The 14,777-nt window shown below is 38.0% G+C and overlaps 2 protein-coding genes and 1 long non-coding RNA gene across 6 annotated transcripts in view; 1 reads left to right on the top strand and 2 right to left on the bottom strand.

The window, feature by feature from the left end:
• LOC116568602 (B-cell receptor-associated protein 29) overlaps window positions 1-1,886 on the bottom strand; it is a 49,398-nt gene extending 47,512 nt beyond the window's left edge. The window contains exons 1-2 of one of the 3 annotated variants that reach the window (XM_032304104.1): window positions 1,799-1,886; window positions 1,226-1,332 (exon numbers count right to left, since the gene is read on the bottom strand). In XM_032304104.1, coding sequence (XP_032159995.1) covers window positions 1,226-1,317 — 92 coding nt within the window. In that variant the 5' untranslated portion in view covers window positions 1,318-1,332; window positions 1,799-1,886. Of the gene's footprint in view, window positions 1-1,225; window positions 1,333-1,449; window positions 1,541-1,627; window positions 1,743-1,798 lie in introns of those variants that run through there. The other 2 variants (XM_032304105.1, XM_032304106.1) reach the window with 2 other exon arrangements.
• Window positions 1,887-1,976: 90 nt separating this feature from the next.
• LOC116568604 lies at window positions 1,977-5,676 on the top strand. 2 transcript variants are annotated; one of them, XR_004276696.1, is made up of 3 exons: window positions 1,977-2,062; window positions 2,414-2,468; window positions 5,592-5,676. It is a non-coding gene; the product is annotated as an uncharacterized LOC116568604 (long non-coding RNA). The 2 variants fall into 2 exon arrangements; XR_004276697.1 differs by having other exon boundaries at window positions 2,414-2,517.
• DUS4L (dihydrouridine synthase 4 like) lies at window positions 4,238-13,720 on the bottom strand. Its single transcript, XM_032304101.1, is given in 7 exon segments — window positions 4,238-4,771; window positions 5,487-5,713; window positions 6,644-6,766; window positions 7,868-7,985; window positions 11,040-11,161; window positions 13,585-13,660; window positions 13,663-13,720. Coding segments are annotated over 7 exon segments (951 nt in total). The 5' UTR covers window positions 13,700-13,720; the 3' UTR covers window positions 4,238-4,523.
• Between the last annotated feature and the right edge of the window lie 1,057 nt (window positions 13,721-14,777).

Genomic DNA, 14,777 nt, shown 5'->3' with positions numbered 1-14,777 from the left:
CTTAGACTACTCAGACGATTAAATGAGTGGGTTAGAAAAAAATGATGTCTAATGCTCCTTCTTACCACATGATTCAATTTTTTTTCTTTAGTAAGGAAGAAAGAAGTGATGGCATAGCTGATAGACAAGAACAGAAGTGAGTAGCAATGCATGTAGGTACGAAGCAAGTTAAGAAGTGTAAAGACCACATGGGCCCTGAGCCAAAGTAAAAACTTTCATAAATCTTTTCCGGTCATGCGATCTCATTGAATTTATCTCTATGATCTCATTTATGAAAGATTTTCTTTTATGTCATGAGCATGAACAAAGGTGTTGCAACATTTTTATTAAAAGTGCATTTCACCATTCATATTATCAACTTTCTGGATCTAAAACTAACTCCCCAGATGGCAGGTACACTTGTGGTGAGTATGGCATAACCACAGAGAAGTTGAATCACTAGGTTGTACATCTGAAACTAATGCTACATTGTATGTCCACTACACTAACTGCCACCCCCCACAGCCCTCAAACCAAGCCATATGAGTATTATTATAGGGGCAAAGTGAGCCAAGGCTTCAATTTAAATACTCAGTACTGTACTTAAAGACTTTTGAAGGTCTTTACTAAGGAATTAACGCTAATGTATGGTTGTGGTACTTTCCATATTCAGCACTTTTGGTACATATTAATTCTGTGTATGGAAAAAAAGTAGTAAAATTACCCGTAAACATAAATGAAACTATCTTTGGGTTACATAAGAACAGTAAGAATCATTTACTGGTTTAACTTCTACATTGTTCCACTCCCTCAATGAAACATTTCTGTACCATGCGTGCTGCTTACCTCATTTATCCATTTCCCTTTTTTTAGTTCACTGTTCCAATTCAGGGCAATAAACAAGGTTAAGTTTGATGACGACATGTATTATAAGTACAACCAACGCTTTATCATATCTGTAATCAACAGAACCAAAAGGGCGGTCCTTTTCCTTTTAGAAGTGACGAAAACGGCTAATTGGTTTGTACACACAATAAAATGCTTTATATAAAGTGATTTCTTTAATATTATTAGACAGTTCCTAAAGTTGGTGAGTTTAAACAGCACTTTTTAGATAATCAGCATTCAAAACTTTTTAATCTTAAGAAAACTTTTTCCGTATCACACTAAACAGTATAAGGAGCTAATCATGCTTCCTGTGCTTATTGAAACGTATACTTATTGTAAAGATTTGGAGGTTTCCTACCTCTGAGGAGGAATAAAAGGCAGGCAGAAGATTAAAATAAGTCCTATTTCAGCATAAAGAAAGGTTGCAACTGCCGCCCACTGGAGTGTCATTTTCTCTCTTCACACCTAAATAGAGAAACGCTTAAGTTTACTTTGCCGCCTTTCAAAGACCCACTTGGTTAAGGGCCCTGGGGCGCAATGTTTTCGTCCTGGGGACTGACGGGGGTCGGACCTTCCTCTCACCCTAGGCACCCGGCCTGAACTCCCGGCGGGAGGGCCGGGGCGGGGGTCAACGGTGGGCCGGGAGGCCCGCGTCTCCACCTCCCGAGAGAGCCCTGCGGAACCGCCGAGGAGGCCTGCGCGGCACCGAGGACGTGCTTGCCGCACCCCGCCCCACCGCGGCGAAGGAGCCTAAAGCTACCTTCCGCTAACGCCCGCGTCCAGGGGCCCTCCCACTCCGCGAACGCGCCGCGGGCTGGGCCAGCTCCCGAGCTTCCACCGCGGAGGGAGAGGCGCGACCCCGCCGCCCCGCGCGGCCTGGCGCTCCTCGCCGCCCGGGGCCCGCCGCTCCGGGGCACCCGTCCGGCCTTACCCCGCCTGCGGCCGGCCTGGCTCCCCGCGCTGCTCCGCGCAAACCGACGCGCGGGACGTCAGACGCCGCGGCCGGGCGAGGGGGGCGGGGAGGGGAGCGGTGTGCGTGTGTGGGGGGGTGGTTGGAGGAGAGCGCCCCACCCCCCCTTCTCGCCCCCGCCAGCTCCCAAACCGGAACTGCGGGGCGCGAGCCCGCCGAGGTCGCTGGCGGCGTGAGGAGGACGATTAGCAATAATTGTTTTCTAATTGATGGTGGAGTTAGAGGGTGACTCAGACTTTTCGGTCGAATGCTTGGGGTTCCCCAGTCAACTTCAAGAGAGCCGACTTTAAATTTCTAATGAAGTGTGGTTTGGCGGGAGGGGCGCGGTTAACCGACGTTTTCTGAAAGAGCTTGGTGGGGTCCACGGAGGGGCAATGGCGCCGGGGCGGGACGCGGAGTCCGCGGACCTGTTAGAAAGGGGCTCTTTTCCTGTGCTTTCCTGTTCCGTCTTCCGTCCCTAGAAACAGCCGCTAGAGTTAAATGGAAGAGGCAGGACTGCTGGTTGTGCAGCGTTTTCTTTTGAGAACGTGGAAAAATAGGCAGCTTCAAAACATTTTTTTCCTGCTCTGTCTGCAGGCTGGGAAGAGACAAGGCACTGGAGAGATGTCTGGGGACTGAGAGGGAAAACCATGTGTGTGGGTGCATTCCCTCAGTTACTATTTTCCAGGTTTTCGAGTCGCGTGAATACACTTTTTAAATATTGACAAGATACCAGAAATGCAAATGACAGTATGACCCTCCTGGACAATGTGGGAATATTAAATGAAGTAAATAGATAATTATAGAAGATAAAAATCCATTTAAGTGAGTGCTTTTTCTTACCACAAATATACTTGATCACACAGAAAAGAGAAAAACGACTAAATCTAAATTAACTATAAGGAAGGTGGGTTTTGTTTTTGTTTTTTGCTTTTAAGTCAAACGCATTTAGGACTCCATGCTCTTCTACACCGGTTCCTTTGAAAGGCCGGGCATCGTCTTCTATGCTGCCGTGCACACACCACTAGTATAATTTGCACACATAAAAATTACAAATTTTAACTATAGCTCCCTATTTGCACATATACTACTTATATCAAATGAAAAATCCAGTTATCTTTAAAAATATGTTAATTGAAAAAGGAAAGTACAGAATGTGCCTAAAAAGATAGAGCGACACGATGTTTATTTCAAAATGCATTCATTTAATATTGCCAAACAGATAGCTGTCTCCTTATACAGTTCTCATGTTGGTAGTATAGACCAGTATCTTAACTATGGATTTTTCATAACTGAGATACTAAATTCTTGCAATGGCACACTCATCATTAACAAAATTCTCTTAGTAACACTCCCAGACCATGGAAATTAAAATTATTTTAAAAAATTAAAATTATTATCCACTGCTGGAAGGCCTAAAAATATAAATAAATCACTAAAAACAGTATGAAAATTAGGTTTTTAAATTAAAAATTAAATTTCTCTAAGAAATAGTTCAAATATATAATCATCTCCAGGTTAGCTACCAAAATTTTATACATAAAACTTCGGGGACTAAAACTAATTTTATTTTAGGTACAGGTGTATTTACCAAGTTATCAATCTTCTAGGATCTAGAAGACTTGAAATGTAACAAAGTTAATGTCATTTAAAGAGTTTCACGGATCTTAGTTTTAAAATTACTGAAAACATCACACATGATTAAACTTGGTAACGTACAATTTAAAATTGGGGCAACTGTGTGGCTCAGTGGGTTAAGCCTCTGCCTTCAGCTCAGGTCATGATCTCAGGGTACTGCCACATCAGGTTCTCTGTTCAGCAGGGAGCCTGCTCCCTGCCCCGCCCGCCCTCCAACTTGTGATCTCTGTCAAATAAATAAATAAAATCTTTAAAAAAAATCATTTAAAATAAATACATCGAGGTTTCACTCATGAATTAGGAAGTACCAGTTTGATTTCCCAATTTAAATTTTTAATCTAAGCCCTGAAAGTAATTCTATACAGAATTTCTTGTTCCTTTTCATTTTAAATAGAATTGGCATTCATTTTGTCACTTTGCACTTATTTTCATTCAAACATGCTTCATGTTAACTTATAAATACTATAGGACTTACACTTTTAGCATTAAAATAAGTTTTATTTAAAAATGTTAAAAACACAATTCCTTTCAGGAAAAAAAAAAATGAGGGTCTTTTTTTTTCTTTCAATCCATAATAGGATTCAGAGCAATTACTTGTCAATGTTTGGGTAGGATGACCAGGATGTATGATCTACCTGATGTCATCGTCGTCATCTTCTTCTTCTTCTTTTTTTTTTTTTAAGACTTTATTTATTTATTCATGAGAGACAGAAAGAGAGTCAGAGAGAGAAGCAGGCTCCCTACTGAGAAGAGAGTCCAACACAAGACTCCATCCCAGGACCCTGGAATCATGACAGGAGCTGAAGGCAGATGCCCAAACCATCTGAGCCACCCAGGCCCCCTACCTGGGGTCTTCTTTTAAACTAAATTTTGCTTCCACCTAGAGATCTACTGAATCAGAATCTCTGAGGATGGGGTCTAGGACGAACTTTTTAAAATGTTCTCAGGGTTCTGTTCTTAAGCTAATGTGTGAGAGACACTGACTTAAAGTAGAAACCAAAATGTGACCTTGGGTGGTTTCACTGTAGATATAAAGTGAAGTAAATACTAAGGAAATTTAGAAGTCCAGTCAAATGCCATAATGGTCTGTTAGGTAATCTAAGACTGCTGATGTGCTTGACAAAGCGTTAAATACTCTTTTTTCCTGCCTTGAAGTTATCTTTTCCATCATGTACATTAAATGTTGATGGAAACACATATATGGAGTTCCAAGTTCAAGAGCAATGTCAACCCAGTCCCAGATGCACTTCAGTGGGGTTTCCTCATATCCAGCAAACATGGCCGGGTTTGCTAAGAGTCCTCTTGCAACCATCACACCTATAAATTAAAGCATATTACATTTGTCCACATATTAAGAACTCATGGGTATGAGGTCAAACTTAATGAAACAAACTGAGAATACTGAAAAATAAAGTATTATTACAAGGTTTCATAATAATCATGTATTAGTCTAAATTACAAACCAATTTGATTTGTTTATAAACCCAACAATGTTTCAATGTACTTATAAGAATTTAAAAAAATTTTTTAAGACTTTTACATTAAACAATTAGTCTCTAAGGATTTTTTTAGGGTTAATCCAGATCGTCATGAATTGGGTTTGCTTAAGTTTATTTGCATTCTCCCATTTAGCAACACTTATCACAGGCCTTGGTGTGCCAATAATTTAAGGGAGTAACAAAACTGTTTAGCAGTAGGTAGTTCCTTTGGCTTTATGACCACTCTGTGTTCACTAATTTCTATTTTATGAAAAGGCTACCTATTTTACTAATAGCCTTCTAACTGGCCACTCATTGGATATGATGGTGGCAGAAAAGTAACTGACTTAATTTGCCCCAATTAAAATAATCTTCTGCCTCTGAGTATAAGAGTTAATATAATTTTAATAAATTGTTTAGCTTAAATCAGTACAACATGGCTCCACTTTGAAGACCAATAATGAAAAATCACATTAACCTTACTCTCCTACGCCCACATTTTTTTTGTTGTTGTTAATTAAAAGTAAAAAAAAACTCAAGTACTTATTTCTTACCATCTGTCCCAGTAATATGCCATACATTTTCTGCTTCTTTTAAGTTTCTGATGTCTCCGTTAGCAATTACAGGTATAGACATATTTTCCTTAATTATTTTAATAGCCTCATAGTGGACCGGCTGATGTCTTTCTTCAACAGTTCTTCCATGGACTGTAATCCAAGAAACTCCTGTTGCCTCAGCCTTTCGACAAAGATCTACAGTTCTTGTAAGGTCATCATGGATCCTGCAATTTCAAAATTACATCAGTCTACTTACAGCATACAAATCTTAATGCTAGAATTAATAAGTTAAATAAAATAATATTTCATCTGATACATTATTCAGTTAGCTTTGCTATATTATCACCACATGCTACTATCAGAAAGGTTTTGTTCAGAGATCAGTTTCCATCTAAGACTTCAAATTTAGCTATTTCACTATTGGAACAATAGGATGACAAATTTTACCTTACCTAGTGCTTCACCCTTTTGGTTTTGATAACTGAAAAAGTCGTCCAAGAATACTTGGATGGAAAGGAGGAATGGAAAGACAGTATCCTAATATCTTTTGTGTATGCCCCAATCTGCGAGTGGGAGAATATAATACATTATCATGAAATATATTTTTAGCCTGTCACCCAAAAACCTGTTCCCGGTTTATTCTCTTTTCATTGTGGAATTTTAGTGCAAACATTATTTCTATTTTCTACTCTTGGCACCAGGAATGTTTCTCAGCATCATCATTATTTATTTATTTATTTTTAAAGTAGACTCCAGGCTCAGTGTGGAGCCCGATGCAAGACTTGAACTCACGACTCCTGAGATCAAGACCTGAGCTGAGATTAAGAGTTGGATGCTTAAAAGTGAGCCACCCGGTGCCCCTCTCAGCATTATCATTTAAGCAGTACATAGAAAAAAACAGGGTTTCTTTTCAGGGGAAGTTTTTAATAATAAAGGGATTTTTTAATATCTGTTAAAAAAATAATGAAGTTCTGTTATTTTTATGAATAAAAATTATGGTACATAATAATTTACTAAATGTCTTATTTCAACATATCCAAACACTAGCTACCAATTTATTAAGGATGGATACATCCACACTCTTAGACAAAAGGCACTTTTTTATTTCCTAAGTAATAGACTATCTTGTCAGTAGATTAAAATATTGTCTTTACCTTATTTTAATAGATACTGAAAATCTGGGATTTTCCACTTGATTTCTTACTTGTTTCACCATATCTCGAACAAGCTCTGGCTTGTTTATTAAGCAAGCTCCATAACCTTCTGCCATTGCCCACCTTTATAAAGCAGACACAACAAATAAATTATAAATATATGGACAAGGAGATACAATTTTAAAAGCATCATTAAGTACATCTATTTCTTAATCTTAGTGACTGGAACGGAATCAGATTTTTATAATTCACAGATCCAACATTTTAAAGTGGATCAATAGGAGATAAGGAAAACATGTTCCCAGATCAAAAAGTACTTAGGAAAAATGGTTTTCATTGGCAAGTGAGAAAATTAAATTAAAATTCATTCAACCAAAACAGACTTAGGTATTTGTAATTAATTTCAATTACTTCAGATTTTTAAAATTCCAAATTTGATGTTTATTGTACATAACAAGATGTTCTATTAATCTTAATAGTAGAAAGATATTTTTGGCTTACAGCATTCCAACACCACTGAACAGCTTACTTAACTCTCTTAATGAGTATACAAATATGTCTAATCTGGTTTGGATTATGATGTACTTAAAACCTTGATTTTATTCTTTGGACACATTTTGTATTATCGACATATAACCTAACATGGTGTTAGGAAGGTAGGGATATTAACGTCAAACTAAGCATCCTATCAGTACCCAGTTACTTAGACTCAACCAAATAACTGTGGTATGGAAAGAAAAGGCAATTATAAGAAGGTATTCTTATAGAGAATAATATCTGTTAAAAAAATAATGAAGAGAAAATTAATTAGGAGAAAACAAGGGGCAATTTCTCGAATCATAGAATCACAGTTTCTTGCCTGACATAGCAGTAAAAATTCACTTTAGGAAGAAAAAAAAATTCACTTTAGGGACTGCTATAAATGTTCTAGTCTTCCCTAACAACCTATGGATCAAGTTCAAGGCAGATCCACACATAAAAAAATTCTAGCGGTGAGGTAAGATGAAACACTTATCCATGCTTTGTTTTAGCAATCAGAAAACACCTTTGCATATCTGTTCCTAAATAATCTTTCCTTATTTTTTTCTTGCTTCTTATTTGGGTCCCAAGTGCTTTAACTCCATTTTATTTTTTTATTCTTGGAAAACTGGAGAAATAGTTTACCATGTTCACATAGTTTTTTTCTAATTTTTTGAAAATTCTTCCAACTTCTTTAAGTTTTACCTCTGAGGGCAACCACAGTTAATGTCTACTCCATTCGCATAAGGACAGACAATACGAGCAGCATCAGATAAAAGTCTTGCATCATTAGCAGCAAACTGAACAATCAATGGGCAATCACCTGATAAAACAAATAGCTCAACATTAAAATTCACAGAAACACACACGTGTGATACACCAAACTCTTCATGTTTGTATGGGATAATGGTAACTACTTTCAGCCTAAGAAGTATCTGTTCAAACAACATACCATTAAACTAATTTTAAATATTTTAAAAATAATTTACATTTAGTACAAATTCAAACAGTATAAAATTTGATAAGTGAACATTGTAACACTCATGACAAACAGATCCCATTTCCAAAGATGAGAATTAATTTATTGTGTTCCGCAACAATTTATGTATGCCTGTAAAATTTAAACAAATGTGAACATTCTATATACATTTCCACGCCTACTGCTTTCTTTTCCCCTTGATGTATCTGGGAGCTGTACTCAGAACTATTTTCTTTTTAATAGTGTATTTCTGTATAGATATACCATACGGTGTACTTCTGGACTGTTTTTCATTTGTGGCTTTTGAAACAGTGCTGAGATGAGAATACTGTTACACACGTGCTACTCTTGAGTATATTCACAGGGTAAATGCCTAGGAATGTGAGTGACTACCAGATAGGCATTGACAGACATCACAAAGTTTTCTTTCAGAAGAGTTTACCAATATAGATACACAACAATATGGATGGTAGTTCTCATTCTCTCACAACTTATTCTATGTTGTCTATCCAACAATCTCTATTTTTATTTGTGGGTTCTCTCTCCATACTCTTTGCCTATTTTTCTACATGTAATTTTTTTTTTGAAGATTTTATTATTTATTTGACCGAGAGAGACACAGCAAGAGAGAGAGCACAAGCAAGGTGAATGGGGGAGGGAGAAGCAGGCTTCCCAAGAAGCAGGAAGCCGGATATGGGGCTCAATCCCAGGACCCTGGGACCATGACCTGAGCTGAAGGCAGATGCTTAATGACTGAGCCACCCAGGCACCCCACTAGATGTAATTCTTAATTATTCTTTATTTTCTTGGTATTTTTAAAAATTTTATTTATAAAACAAAGAAATTAGCTCTGCTATCTTAAATACACGAATATTTTAAAGATTTTATTTGAGAGAGAGAGGGACAAGCAGACTCCCCACTGGGCATGGAGCTTGATGTAGGGACTGATCCCAGGTCCTTGAGATCATGACCTGAACCCAAGTCAGAAGTTTGACCAACTGAGCCATCCAGGTGCCCCTCTACTGTAAATATTATACTTTTTCCAGGTTTTGGTTTGTCTTTGAGTATGTGTACTCCTTTCTTACATATAAAAGTTTACATTTTAATCAAGCAAATGTGTCAGGTACTTCCTAAGTTTTAAGGACATATGTTTCCCATCTTTCTTTCGGTGAGTGTTATAAACTCTGGATAGATGTATTTTAATTCTTCTTGTCATTTTGAGGACTACCTATATGGGATTCACTGAGTGTTTGCCAAAGCAGATTTCTGAGCATCATCCCAGTTCCATGGATTCAGAATTCCTTTTTTCCTTTTTACTTAATTTTTTGATTCAGAATTTCTCTGGTAATCCACTGATTTATAGGACTAACACAGGAGAGGAGAATTTGCTTTTCCCTGAGGATTTAGGATGGTTTTCCTTTATAACTTAAAGAGTTACAGAGTTTCAATTTAATAACCATTTATTGGTCTACTATATTTTTAACACAGGGCTAAAAGCTAAGGAAACAAATCAATAAGAGATAATTCCAGACTTCAAGGAGTTGATAGTCTAGAGAATGGGAGACAGGCACACAAAGAGGGTATCATAATACAGTAGGATTAAGTTCAACAAAAAGCCCGTGAGAAAGGACAATAGCAGAGGGTGATCAGGCAAACTCCCTGGCCACAAACCCTGAGAGCTGGATTAAGAAGCTTGCGGTGTTGTTTGCCAGAGAGATCTGGATCTGGGGTCAGGCACAGCTGAGGAAAGGATATTCATAGAGATGTATGAGAGGATGGGGCATTTTCAGGGACTTAAGTAAGTTAGTATTATTAAAGAATAATAATAATAAAGAACAAGTTGGTGGAAGGCGCCTGGGTAGCTCAATTGGTTAGGCCTCTGACTCTCAGTTTCCACTCAAGTCATTTCATGCATCATGGCATGCAACTCCATGCAGGCTCTGTACTCTGTGGGGAATCTGCTTGAAAGAGAATCTGCCCCCTCCACCACTAGCATGTGTGCATGTACTTTCTTCCTCTCTCAAAATAAATTAATAAATCTTAAAGAAGAAAAAAAAAAGAATAAAGTTGTCTCTGGAAAAAAACTAATGGAAGACAAAGCTGCAAATGATCTATTCAGAGAAACTAATGGAAGACAAAGCTGCAAATGATCTATTCAGAGGCTAGATCATGAGGAACATTATAGATTATTCACAGGTATTAGGGTTTTTTTTTTAAAGTAATCTCTTCACCTAACCCTGGGGCTCAGAACCCACCACGCTGAGGTCAAGTATCACATGCTTTACTGACTGAGCCAGCCAAGTACCCTGGCAGGTGCTGGAATTTTACTCTTTAGGCCACTGGTTCTCAATCTTTAGCAAGTTTAGAATCACCTGAAGGGCTTTTTAAAACCGATTGCCAGATCACATACCCAGAGTTTCTGATTCAGTGGGCCTGGGGCAGAGCTGAGAATTTCGATTTTGAACAAGCTTCCAGATGATGCTAATGCTGCTGGTCTTGGGATTCACCCTTTGAGAACCACTGCTTCAGGCCATGAGCAGTCCAAGAAGGATTTTAAGCACAGAAGAGATGTGATCAAATTTCCATTTTACAAAGGCTCCTTTGGGCTATTTGTGGGATGGTTTGGAATGGGGCAAGACTGGAGGCAGTGAGATAGGAACCTAATAGCTCAGGTAAGAGGATGGAGCCTTAAGGAAGGCTGATCTCATGCTTAGATATATCATCCATAGTTTACAAGGCACTGAATAAAAACACAAAAAACTTATTAAAAACATGAAAAAACTAAAAGCTTTAAAAAGAAAATCTCTGAATTGTGTTGTTTCTAATTAGACAAGAGTTTTTGTTTTTGTTTTTGTTTTCTTAGTTTTCCAAAGTCAGCAAATTCTGGGTTTCACATACCTTGGTTTGTAGTAAATTCACTGTCTCGGGCTTTTATAGATCTGACAAAATCAGCAGCAACTATCATTGGTGTATAGCATAGATCACAACTGTATTTTCTTACTAATGTTCTAAAAGCCAACCTGAGAACATATAAAACTTTCATTAGGCATTTAAAAAAACACCACAATCATATGTACTTCCAAGTTTAATTTAATTATTAAATATTTATTGGAGGAAAGGTCTACCTTTGAGAGGCTAGAGTAGATGTACTTTTCCCTATTCTGGCTGTTAAAAAAGAAAAAGAAAAACAAGCCCAAACTGGAATCATTTGCCCCTCCATGACCACAAACTAAGACCTAAATACAGTTTCAACGTATCCCAGGAACGTGACCTTTTAAAAGTCAACCTGAAATTTCTTGAACAGTAGTAGTAAAGCAATCTGCAGGATAAAAAAATCCCTGTCATTCCAATCCCCACCACAAGATATCCTGGCCTGAATCAATCCTTTCTTTTCTTTTGCTAATAACTTGTTCCACCCTCCTTCCTGTAAAAACCTTCCACTTTGTACAACTCCGTGGTATATCTCTCTGCTTGCTAAGTGAGATGCTGTATGATTCATGAATTGCTTAATAAAGTCATTGAGATCTTCACATTTACTTAGTTGAACTTTGTTTTCTTTAACACTGCTCAGTATATTATATATAAAACAAATGTAAGAAAACTCTGAAGGGTGGAGAAGAGAGCAGAAAGGCTAGTGACCTTGGGACCTGAGGAACCATATTAGTGAGTTTCCTGGGTTTCCTTTTTGCTTCAAATATGCCAGATTTGGACCTGAAGAAGCTGGCAATCCGGAAATACGGAGAGTGCAGACAAAAAGAGTCCCAACAAAAGTCAGCCCTCTCTGACCAAAGACTAGGAAAGGGGAAGACTAGCAAGAAAGAACAATTTTAAATAGTGGCTCACTCCAGCCAAACACCAGAGACAAAACTGTGGCCCCACCTCCAGAAGCAAAGGTTTAGTGCAGAGCTTACACTTCTACCTTTCCACGGCTGAAACAAAGTTATCTAACACCTCTTCACAGTGGTGTCAGAGAAGGCATGGTAGCGAGCTTGGACTTTAATACTTGCTGGTCAGTAACTTAAGTACTTTCTCCCTTCCCACTGTTAAGCAGTATCAGAGGATGCTTAGTGAAAGGCCAGGACTTTCTATAGAGTCCAAAAGGTACCAGGTCATCCCCTCCATGGCTTTACCCCCAGCTCAGCAGTAATGGGGAGCCTCCTACCCCCAGAGCATCAAAGGAGACCAAATAGGAAATCAGGACTTCTACTTTCACCTCATAGTAATGAGGTAGTGCTTTCTCATTCTTCTGCTATAGTGATGGCAGGAAAAAAAAAGTTAAAGCAAAAGGTTTGATATTCAGATTCAACCAATATAATCCACTCTATTAAAAGGCTAAAAGAAAAATCACATAATTCTATCAATGTAGAAAAAGCATTTGACAAAATAATACTCATGATAAAAAAAAAACAAAACCTTCTCAAGAAAAGAGGGAATAACAGGAATAGGAAGGAACTTTCTCCTCTTGATAAAGGGCATCCACAAAAAACTCCTACAGCGGGGCACCTGGATGGCTCAGTGGGTTAAGGCCTGGGATCTAGCCCCACATTGGGCTCTCTGCTCAGCGGGGAGCCTGCTTCCTCCTCTCTCTCTCTCTGCCTGCCTCTCTGCCTACTTGTGATCTCTGTGTCAAATAAATAAATAAAATCTTTAAGAAAAAAAAAAAACTCCTACAGCTAACATCCTTAAAGGTGAAAAACTAAACATATTCCTCCTAGATCATTAACAAAGCAAAGATGCTTGTTCTCATCATTCTTATTTAACACAGTGCTGGAACTTCTAGTCAAGTGTATGAAAAGGAAATAAAAAGCATATGATGGAAAGGAAAAAATGAAACTGTCCCTCTGTGTAGAAGAGCAGATTGTCTAAATAAATAATCCCAAGGAATTTATTTATTTATTTATTTATATTTTAAAAATTTTATTTATTTATTTGACAGACAGAGATCACAAGCAGGCAGAGAGGCAGGCAGAGAGAGAGAGGAAAGGAAGCAGTCTCCCTGCTGAGCAGAGAGGCTGATGTGGGGCTCGATCCCAGGACCCTGGGATCATAACCTGGGCCAAAGGCAGAGGCTTTAACCTCTGTTTTCTTAAAAAAACTAAACACATGGTTACCACATGACCTAGCAATTATAGTCCCAGACATATGAAGACTTATATTCACGAAAACCTGTGTATGAATTTTTACATTTACTTGGTATCTTTTATTTAATATCCTCTGTATCTTTATAGGTGGGGGTTACAAGCACGATCTTTTTTTATTGATATAAAAAGTGAAGTTTGAAGGGGTTATTGTTTACTCAAGGCCACACATGTAACAGGAAAATAACACCAGCACACAAGCCTAGATCATGACCCCAAAGCTAGGTGTCTGATGATCCCAAATGATGGTCAGAGCATAAAAAGAAAATCACATTTTAGCTCATTAACCATTTACTAATACTTACTTTGAATATCGAACCATTGGGGCACAGACTTTCACCAGCTGCCCAGAATGAAGCATTTCTATTGGATCTTTTTTCTTTCTTGACATACTGTGGTTTGCATGCAGTCACTCTTCATGAATACAGATTTACTTCAAATCTGACAAAGACAGTTTGCATAGAGAAAAATTACTTTCATTAGATGAATTCCCATCATTCTAACAATTGCAATTGCCCAGATTTTTTTTGGCATTTTTCAAATGCCAAGATTTTTTTTTTTTTTTTTTGGTCATGCTTTTGGGCTCAGGAATCTTTTTAGCTTCTTTTCACAGTATCAAATAGGATACTACAGAATCCTATCTCCATAAGTCACTGACAGTTTTTAGTACAGTGAAATCATCACGTTTTTATATTTGGTACAAATTATGCTTGCTCGTGTCAAACACTCAGTTTCAAATTATATACTTAACTCACTATTATATACTTAACTATCTGCTCAAATTAATAAATGCTCAAGATGTGGAAAACTACAAGTTTTTTTTTTCTTAGAATACCATGTTTTTTCATGTTATGTTTAAAATTTTCCATGTTACTTTGTTTGGTATTGACAAACCAGAAAATTTAATTTGAATAATTTTATATATAAGACTATGTACGTCTGGCACTTTGAAATACCCTGTTTTATGCAGGAAGGCTAAATGGCATTAATTGAACTACTTTAAGCAAATCAAATGATGTACTAGTCTATTTTATGTTTATTCTTTTTTTTTAAAAAAGATTTTATTTATTTATTTGACAGAGAGAGATCACAAGTAGGCAGAGAGGCAAGCAGAGAGAGAGAGAGAGGAGGAAGCCGACTCCCTGCTGAGCAGAGAGCCCGATGCGGGACTCGATCCCAAGACCCTGAGATCATGTCCTGAGCCGAAGGCAGCGGCTTAACCCACTGAGCCACCCAGGCGCCCTATTTTATGTTTATTCTTATTTGCAATTTCTATTCTTTGCATCTGAATCAGAAGGCAAACTTCTATTTAAAAATATTTAAGTGTGGTTTCATCTAGTAAAAATTTCAATTATAGGGGCGCCTGGGTGGCTCAGTCGGTTAAGCGACTGCCTTCGGCTCAGGTCGCGATCCTGGAGTTCCGGAATCGAGTCCCGCGTCGGGCTCCCAGCTCCATGGGGAGTCTGCTTCTCCCTCTGACCTCTTCCCCTCTCATGCT

This window comes from Mustela erminea, chromosome 11 (assembly GCF_009829155.1).
Source record: "Mustela erminea isolate mMusErm1 chromosome 11, mMusErm1.Pri, whole genome shotgun sequence".
In the NCBI taxonomy this organism is placed as follows: domain Eukaryota; kingdom Metazoa; phylum Chordata; class Mammalia; order Carnivora; family Mustelidae; genus Mustela; species Mustela erminea.
The sequence above is the reverse complement of the archived record's forward strand: the minus strand, read 5'-3'. Positions and strand labels throughout refer to the sequence as shown.